Raw genomic sequence first — 9,596 nt, 5'->3', positions numbered from 1 at the left:
ATGAGTTTAATTTTTTTTATTAAAATTATTGTTAAAATTGAAAATAATATGAAACATTTATGATTAAGTTGAATTAATAAGTTTTGTTCGAATCGATAATTGAGATAAAAGGTTTTGATTTTTTCTTTTAAATTTTTATTAAAAATTAAATAATTAATACTATTAAATTATTTTTAAAATTATAAATTTATATTTTAATATATATTAAATAAGACATTAATAAACTAAGAAATAAAATCTATAATTTCCAATAAATAAAAATAATAATTTTATTTTTATGAAATGAAGGGTGTAAGGGACAAAAGAAAAAAAAAAATTGGATGAACAAGAAGTAGAATTATATGATTAACTCATAATTTAGGTTTTTTTTTAAATAAATTATGTAAAAGAATTAAATTAAACTCTCACATAATTATATCATTTTTATTTTTTTAAAATAATTTTATTTTTTAATTAAAAGAATTATGATTTAAACAAACTGAATTGGAGTTTTTAAATAGGTTGTTAGTGTTAAGGAAAGAAAGGAAAATAAAAAAATGAATGCCATGCAACTTACCCTATCAATGAAAAAGGTAAGTTATTTATAGGACTTGGCTCATTAAAAGTGTTTTTTATGTTCAGATTTGTAATGTATATGACAATATAACATCTATGAATATAATTATAATTGTAAGAATAGAATTTATGATTAATTATTTATAATATTAAAAAATTATGAATTGTTAATAATTATGCTTTTATTATAATGAATAAATTACTTGGGAAAAAAAAAAGGGTTTTTGTGAGTTTAATAGCATCACGAGATAAAAGATTGTTCCATGATAACAATCAATCTAAGGACTCGCTTCACTTAGATCAGGAAATGTGAAGATAAAGCAATGCAAATCCAAGAAACCAATTCAAATTCCTTCGTTTCTATTGATTTGGCTATATCATGTGGGTTTTCTAAAGAGAAATCAAGAGGAAAAAGAACACTAAAATTCACACATCCGTCAATATTAATGAAGATAAGATCACAACATATGCCAGAAAAAGGAAAATGGCAATCTGAACAAAGAACTTTGGATTTTCTTTCATGTTTGGAGATGTCACCGCCCTGAAAATCACAAACCATTGACACTGTTAATCCTTGGAATATAAACAATTTCTTTCTTAAACATTCAAATGAAGGAAATGTGGGGAAAAAACTATATATACATCACAATTAGAAAAGACAAAAGGACTCCGTATCTCATCCTGGAAATAGATGTTACCTAGCAATACGTTGAGAAAATCGTTGAAATGGTAAACTCTGGATAAAAACAATGCCTGGTCCTGTTAGAGTTGCTGTTACCAAATTGTCACCCTGCAATTTCATAGCATCACTAAGAACAGCTATTTCTTACACTGTAAAAGATCAATCAAGCTCTTAGGTATTAATTACGACTAAGAATCACGGTGATAGTTGGACTCAAATTCTAGTTTATAAAGTCATAGACTATGTTTATGATATGCAACAATCTTTGATCATTAAGAGAGGGAAAATAAAAGTAAGAATTAACAACTTACCCCAAAGACTGCTCTTCTCATGGGACCATTGTGTTTGATTTGCACATTAACTGTGGTATTAAGGGCGACAATGCAAGACGCATCAACAGATAGTACCTCACCCACATCAAGATTTTTCTGTATAACTAGCAAAATAAACAAGTAGAGATCAACACTGAGCTTGCCAAGTCATAATCAAATAAAACCCATCTATACAGATCTAAAAGGAAAACCCATTCTCTTTCAATTGCAATCTCACAGAAAAAGGGGCAGAACCAATTAGCTAAATTAGAAGGCCCAAATATTAGTTATCTAATGATGTCAGAAGTTGCATACCAGATCCTCCAGCAAGAATAAATGCAAGCCCTTGTCCGGATAGCTTCTGTCTCAGAAATCCCTATAATGGGATTAAAATGCCCAACAAATGGATGAATAAAGACACATCAGAAGACTTAAGAATAGAAAACAATGAGACAAGGTTTATAACAGAAAAATAACAACTGCTTGAAGGTCTAAATTCAGGCAGCCAATAAAGAAAAATAGGAAAAAAAATTAATGAAAAACAGGCACACAGGGTGGGGGACACAGATCGTTTAACAACCAGCACTCTCACCTCTGCACTAGCCATGACATTACGTGCCCTCTGATCAACTGTATTGCTGACTTTTACGTCATTGACAGAGCACAGGAACGCATCTGGCTACATAAAAGTTTAACAATGTTACATAAAATTGAAGCTAGTAAAAGTAAGGAAAAGCCCTAACCATGAAAATACTTTCTCTGCAAAATCATACAACAGCAGAAGAAAACCAAAGAGTATTCAAAGCTCCCCGCTGCAAAATGTGGATAAATGGGTATAAATTACTTTCTCTGCAAAATGATCTACCTGGCATAAGATCTCTCCACCAAACATTGCCAAATCAATCTACAAAATAAAAGAAAGCCAGATACACATCCAATAAATAATTTAGCCATATTTGGCATCATGAGCTTGACCACAACACAATGCTCAAAGGATACATTATTTAAAGAATCTGCAAGGTTTTGAAGCACTAACTGGGAGAATTCTTGCAAGAGAAGGTGCAGCAATTCCAACAAATCCATCACTTGGACCAGCATTATGAAGGACTATACTCGTGACAGTCTTCCCGAAAAGCCACTGCCACATACCCACTTCATTTTCAGGGATGAAGATGTTCTCCATTTTTATTGAGCCAGACATGAAGCACATAGAACCTACAATCTCATCACATTAGTTCCATGCATAATAACAGTGTAATAGAAGAAATGTTTATAATTTAAACTCAAAAGATAAACCAAACAAAATAACAGTCAGCTACGTAACTAACACAGAATTGCACAAGCCATAAGAAAATCCTAGTATTGGTTCAATTTACCTGGCTTTGCAATAACCTTTTCTTGTGGTTTCAACATTATCTGACCAAGGGAGAACCAATACCAAAAAAGAAAATTTTGAGCAGAGAATCTAAAAAGAAAAATATAGCCTGGGATGGTTATTGCACAAACCTGAACCACCTGTGCTTCACCACCCAAAATCTGGAAAGGTATCACGGCATCTTGCTGAGTCTACATTAATTAATCACTCATGAGATATGTAAGCATGCAATATCATAAAATCTACATACTTTCAAGCATTTATACAACACAGAAAGCAACAGACATGGGTAAGCCTTAGATCAAACCAGACTCCACTAATAAATAAATGAAGCCAAACCAGAAGGCAAAAATACACAACACAATCACAGTGTGACCTAGAAGCCCCTGCTGAAAAATAGTTTAATTAACTAAAAAATACAATTCATGTTATTTATTTTCCTTTGCTTACTTGCAAATAAGGGAAATTGTAAAAAACATTCAAATTTAGGAGATCAAAACACATAAAAGTGCCACATACCTATGGACCACAAACATACCCTGATAAGCTTATAACTGTTCCTGAGTAAAACATAATGTTTGACATCAAAATTAACTTATTAATGAATCCCAATTAACCAATGGTGTTCAACTCCAAAATATTTATTTTCTACGCCTGTTAATTGAGCTAATAAACCAGGTTAATTTGGCTTTACCTTACAGTTCAAGATTGCAAGAGGAAGAATTATTAGGCACAGTTATGGGCCTTATGGATACCTCAAGTTTGTCAGTAAAAAACAAAAGGTGTGAGTTTGCATGCCCTTCATGGAGGAAGTGGGTGGGAATCTGTAAACATATGCTCAGGTCCATAATGAGGTGACGTGCACCCTAAGGACCAATGGTTTTCAAGATGGGAAAGTGCCAGATGACAATCAAGAACACCAGGTGACATCAGTGCACCAAGATTACCCTCCTAGAATGCAGATTCCAGCACCAAGGTGGATGCTATATAAATTCAGAATCTGAACAGAGTACAACAAATCATGAGAGCTATGCTGACATTTTGCAGACCAATATCTGTCTTAAGAGGTTTGTCCCTAACCAAATGAGTGCCTGGGTCCAAGGTACCAGGATGACTGGGAGCTTTGTTGTTTTAGCCACATGCTAGACAATATCCCAGTAATACGAGAGGATCCTGCTGATGAAATCATGGGTAGGCATGAGTGGTTGGTTGTCCCACTAAACTGCCATCTGTCAACTGTGCAAGAGGGAGGCACAAGTGCGCATAGTGTTTTATGCTCCATAAGCATTCTCCTAAGAATGCAGCACAACATGATGAAAATGTTAACACCCCATTCAGGATTCTCTTTCTCAAACTTCATTATCACTACACATTCTCATGTTTGTATTTCCCAGCTAATCTACCATATTTTGGCATTTCCTTTTTTTTCCTTTGCACCAGTTTTACCATTTTAGATTTTACTCCCAATCACAAATGTCAAACTCCAACCTCATATATATTAAGTGCATATTAATGCAACTTCAACTTACATTACATATCATTTCCCAACTAAATTAAATCACAGTATCATTGAATTATTTGTTTCCCTAAAATTGAACACAATTTTAATTCTTACTCGCTTTGTCATCTAGATTTTCAAACAGCTAGAAACCACAAATTCTAGACATTCCATCCTCAGCATTTATTTAAACTCCCAGTGGACCATTAACACAAAAATCATGTTCAATTAATGAATATACTACACTTACCAAATTAAGTAACAAACTCACTTCCACTAAATTGAACCCCAACCAGTGACTACCAAACTAAATAAGAACATGATCTCCAACAATGCACACAAAGCAACACGGATCAAACAGCAATGCTACACCAAAACCCTAAATCCACCGAAACAGACATCAACTGAGCACTTTCAATACAGAAGTAAAGGAAACCACGAAATTGAAATTTCTTTTCCACATCTCAACTTTCCAAGGAACCAAACACAGCGAACCTATAAAAACAAACACACTTGCAAATAAATAGATATATAATTGTGAAGAGTGAGAGAGTAAGGAGGAGAGTACTTGATAAACGTAAGGTTGAAATGGAGTGGAGAAAAACGGTGCCGCCATGGGAGCAATCGCGGAGGATTATAGCCGTGAAGGAACAAAGATCGAGAAAGAAATTAAAAGGGTTTAATTTGGAAGATTTTTATGTGCAGGATAGTTCCATCTTGTTGATCGGATTGAGAATTCGGAAATTCACTATAAAATTATGTGCCGACAAGCTGGATTCTGATTTACTATTTTCTCTTGTTTATTTTATTTTATTTTATTTTAGGCATTTGGTAAAAGATTAACGATAGGGGTTAAATGTTAATTTTAAAAGCCTAAGTTAATAAGGTTTAATGGATATTAATAATATATTTTTAATTTTTTATTAAATATTGTTCTTTACCTTTCTCATTTTTTTAATATATATAGTTTCTATATTAGGCAAACATGGTTTCATTTTCATCAATCAGGAATTCATTTTAGGTTTTTAAAGTGTCTTGGGCCATTTCAGTTGGTGGAATGGAGGCATTTTGATGAGATAATAATGAAAATTCTGCCTTGTCAAGCACTGCCGATGTGCTTTTATTCTTTGTTAGCCTTCTCAGGCTACCAAAGGGTTGAAATTTTAGAAATTTTCAAGCCTCATCTTATAGGCAAACTTATGGGTATGGTGGGAGGAGACTCTTCTTGGAGCTATTAATATTTTGTTCATTGGCCAAAGTTTTAATGGTTCTAGCATGATGAGATGATACAAATATACTGGTACATAGCTGCTGACTGCTTTTGGCTAGTGCCATAACAACAACAGCGGTTGAAATTTTGGTTCCTAGTTTTGTAGTTCCTTATCCAATGAACGTGTGGCTCCTAACAGTTTCATCACCCATATCCTTGAATGGTCGCATTCTGTTAAGGGAGACTGTAACTGAGGCAAAAGTTGAACAATTTCATCCTTTTCCAACTGCGCCTATTCTTTCAGTGAATTCCACAGTTCCATCTAAGGCAGCCAGAGTTAAAGTCTCTCGAAAGAGAAATTCTGTAGCCAGAAGGAGAAGAAAGAAAATAAGACAAATGATTATGCAAAGGTTCTACCTCGTGCCCCACTTCAGTTGCAGGCAGAGTTGTTGAGAATTCAACCTTGCAGTTTGGTTTATTTTGAGTTATAGCAATGAGTTTCCTGTGCTGTTACAAATTCAGAGATATCTGGTCGTTGTCACCATATAATTCCCTCTTGTATGCTATAAAAGAGATTGAGTATGCTTCTTTGACCTTCAAATTTAGGATATTGTGTTAGATGACTGCTCATAGTGATAAAAGGGAAAAATTAAGAGGAAATGAGATATGCATTTGTAAAACGATAATTTAGCAAAAATATCCAAAAATCGAGTGGGAAAAAAAAATCAATGTAGCCATTTCCACGTAGTTTGGTTGTTTATTTTTTGAGAGGATAAAATGTTTGAGCAATTTTTTGTGATTGTAGGTGTATTATTGAGATGAATATTGCTTCAATTTCAGCATGATATATCCTCTAGGTCAACCTGAGCTCTTCTGAATTAGTTTGTTGTTTTTCCTTTCTCTGCAAATTTTTCTGAGATAGATCTTTGCCCTTTAAACTAGCGGTTACCCAGGTGTGTTCATTACCTCATCATCAAACCACTTTGGCACTGTTGAGACATAACACTGTAGTTTTTTTCTCATAGTCGCAACTCACAGGCATATTTTGAGTCTGCAAATATCGATCACCTGATCAAATGACTTGCGAACTCCTCATACCAAATCATACAAAGGAACATTTGTCAGTTGCTCCTGGAGACTAGGACCAGCTCGGCAGTCCGCATTTGGACTCAGGAATCCACTTGATAACATGTCTATATCTTTGCCAAATTTAGAAACTTCAAGTACCAACTTGCTGCACCTATTGCCTTTGCGGTAAGTATGAGGGATGTAGAGCATACGTTCTTAAAAGTAGCTTCCCTTGAAATAGCAGACTTGAAAATGATGCCTTTTTATACCTCTCTATTACACTTGAAATGGCACCCAATTGAGGAACCACAACTAAGTACATTCCTACACCAAAGAATTTGTCATACTGAAGACTTTGATTTGCTTCTGAAGTTCGCAGGGAGCTTTGATTCATTAGTTTTTTTTTTATTTTTTTTTCTTAATTATTTTCAAGTTTTGACATATATAAAACTGGTAGAGTTGGGGGAATATTCATCTCTGATAATTTCGTACTCATGGAGTCATTTAACTTGGTGTTTATCCTGTGAAGAGAACAGCATTATCACAAACCTTACCTTAAATTACATCATCACATGTAGCTAAGTGAATTTGATGCTTGAACTGTCACGGTAGTTAATTGTATAGCCTGATATCTTTCCCTGGAAAAACCCGCTTGTTCAAGTTATGCATAAGAATTGCTTGGGCTAGAGGTTTCTCTATGCATAGTGTCACTCCACAAAAGTAGTCTCCAGAAGAAGTCCAATTTTTTTTCCGCGAGGTTGCCTACCGAGGGAGGTTCAGTAGGTGTATATCCTTGTGGAGTGAAGGGAAGGTGCATTGTTGGGAGGCAATGTATGCGAGAGTCGATTTTCGGGGCAAACAGGCCAACCGGGCAAGCAGGAGAGTTGCCGAGAGGAGCAGGCCAAAATGAGATTAAGTCTACCTACTGCACGCCAAAATGAGGTTCAGATGGGCTGGAGGCGTGCTGGGCGCCTGCTGGGCATGCCGGGCTTATGGGAGGCCCAAAACGAGGTTCACAGGCCAAGTCTGGCGCACAATGGGCCTGCTGGGCGTGCGGGCAGCGTGGGAGCAGCACGCGGGCAGACGAGGCACGAAACGAGGTTCATCGTGCGGGAGTGGGCGCGAGGGAGTGCTGGGCGTGCGTGGGAGAGGAGTGCGCGGGCGAGGTTCAAACGTGCGAGGGAAAGGCTAGGTGCGCGCGGGAACTCCAGGCGCGCGCAGGAAGCCAGGTGCACGGAAACGAGGTTCAAACTGGCGCGCGGGAAAGCCAGGCCCGCGAGCAAACGAGGTTCACCTGCCGAAGGTTCTAGAAGCGCCTGGAGAGCGCGGGGCACACGCGGGAGGAACGCGGGGCGCGCGCGGGCTGCCAGCCCGCCGAAACGAGGTTCGCCCGCGCTAGCAGACCGCCAAAACGAAGTTCCCCGCCAGTTTTCTACCAGCCCCCCCAAATTCAAATTTTGGCCGCCCAAACCACTCCAACTCGGCATGAAGGCTATAAATAGGGAATTTTGGCCTTCGTTTGGGCATCCAATGGTCTCAATAAGCACCCAAGCCATACCAAAGCTTCTTAGTGTGTTCTTGTACACTTAGCCCACTTTATTACTCTCTTGTAAATCTTAGGCTTGTAAAGCTATTTTCATTGAGTAGTAAAGTTATTTTCCCTTTGCCAAACTTTTTCCAAGTGTGTTCCTTATTCCTTACTCACCCTCTCATCATTTTTACCCATTGTCACCCTTATTAGTCTATCTATATAGACTTGTAGTATTGGAAGACTGACTTAGTCTTGGAGGAAGACTAAGGCCGCACGGTTTGAAGTAAGTTTGAGGTGAGCAAACTTCTTACTCCGTGACAATAGGCATTAACAATAAGCACTTAATAGTGGGAAAAGACAGACTTAATGCAGTACCTTGTTGAATTTGTTAGGTGACTTCATAAGATTCGTGTTTGTCTGCAACTTCAACTATTAGTAAATACATACGTAGTGTGTTAGTGTTGCCTTATTATCGTTGCCCTTGATGCCATTGTCTCGACAGTGCCAGGATTTAGATGTTTTGAATGTCTTATTTCTTTGGGCTCAACAGTTTTTGAGTTCACATTTTTATCAAATTACAAAAAATGATACATTTCAGGAGCTATGAGTTGGAGTTGATACCTAAAGTTTACATATACCCTGATGAGAAAAAGCGCATCTTTTATCAACCCCATCTCTATGGAATTTATGCTCCTGAACGATGGTTTATGAAGTTCATGGAGAAAATAAGAGAATGCGTCACAAGGGATCCAGAAAAGGCTCATTTATTTTGTCTTCCGTACAGTGCACGACAGCTAGAAATGGTACTTTATGTGCCTAGCTCGCATAATCTGAGACCACAGTCAATCTTCATGAGAGATTATCATTTTTGGAACCCCCACCCATGGGACGGATCATTTTCTTGTTGACTGCCATGACAGGGTGCGCACGCTAATCTTTTATCCTATTATTAATGGTTACCTAGGATATTAAACCTAACATGTAAAATTTGAGTATTGAAAGAAAATGCTTGCAAACTCTTATGATTAGATACCCCACCTAACTCAGCTGATCATGTGATAATGACTGACTTATCTGAGATTATTCTGCTGATGCCTACCTGAGGTTGATTGCACATGTATACGTGGGCACAAAGAGGGACAGATTTTGTGAACTTTTGTTATTGAAATTTTGTTTATGCAATTCACTTTGGAAATTCTGGAATCTGATTTTATTTTCTCACTATGTGCTGTTTTAACATTTTGCAGGGTCCATACACATTGACTATGCACACGGAACTAACAAGACATACCATGAAAGCTCAATGCAATGCTGATGTATCTGAAGCTATTTTTGTTGCTAACAAGGACGTTTCGCAACCTGAAAC

At 36.8% G+C, this 9,596-nt stretch overlaps 1 protein-coding gene across 1 annotated transcript; it reads right to left on the bottom strand.

The window, feature by feature from the left end:
• Nucleotides 1-822: 822 nt before the first annotated feature.
• On the bottom strand, nt 823-5,249 carry LOC110666064 (uncharacterized). The gene is made up of 10 exons (XM_021826441.2): nt 4,990-5,249; nt 3,055-3,114; nt 2,925-2,964; nt 2,585-2,763; nt 2,414-2,452; nt 2,141-2,227; nt 1,864-1,924; nt 1,549-1,673; nt 1,254-1,345; nt 823-1,096 (listed from the first exon to the last, which is right to left on the bottom strand). The coding sequence occupies exons 1-10, from the start codon at nt 5,035-5,037 to the stop codon at nt 982-984; spliced, it is 846 nt and encodes a 281-aa protein (XP_021682133.2). The 5' UTR covers nt 5,038-5,249; the 3' UTR covers nt 823-981.
• Nucleotides 5,250-9,596: the final 4,347 nt, after the last annotated feature.

This window comes from Hevea brasiliensis, chromosome 9 (assembly GCF_030052815.1).
Source record: "Hevea brasiliensis isolate MT/VB/25A 57/8 chromosome 9, ASM3005281v1, whole genome shotgun sequence".
Lineage (NCBI taxonomy): Eukaryota > Viridiplantae > Streptophyta > Magnoliopsida > Malpighiales > Euphorbiaceae > Hevea > Hevea brasiliensis.
The sequence above is the reverse complement of the archived record's forward strand: the minus strand, read 5'-3'. Positions and strand labels throughout refer to the sequence as shown.

Excerpts from the sequence above, each read along its gene's own strand:
- LOC110666064 (XM_021826441.2), bottom strand. The coding sequence starts at position 5,037 with ATGGCGGCACCGTTTTTCTCCACTCCATTTCAACCTTACGTTTATCAA. Across the intron at positions 2,965-3,054 it reads GTGAAGCACAGGTGGTTCAG|ATAATGTTGAAACCACAAGA; the intron begins GTTTGTGCAATA and ends TCCCTTGGTCAG. Across the intron at positions 2,228-2,413 it reads GTGGAGAGATCTTATGCCAG|CCAGATGCGTTCCTGTGCTC; the intron begins GTAGATCATTTT and ends ACTTTTATGTAG.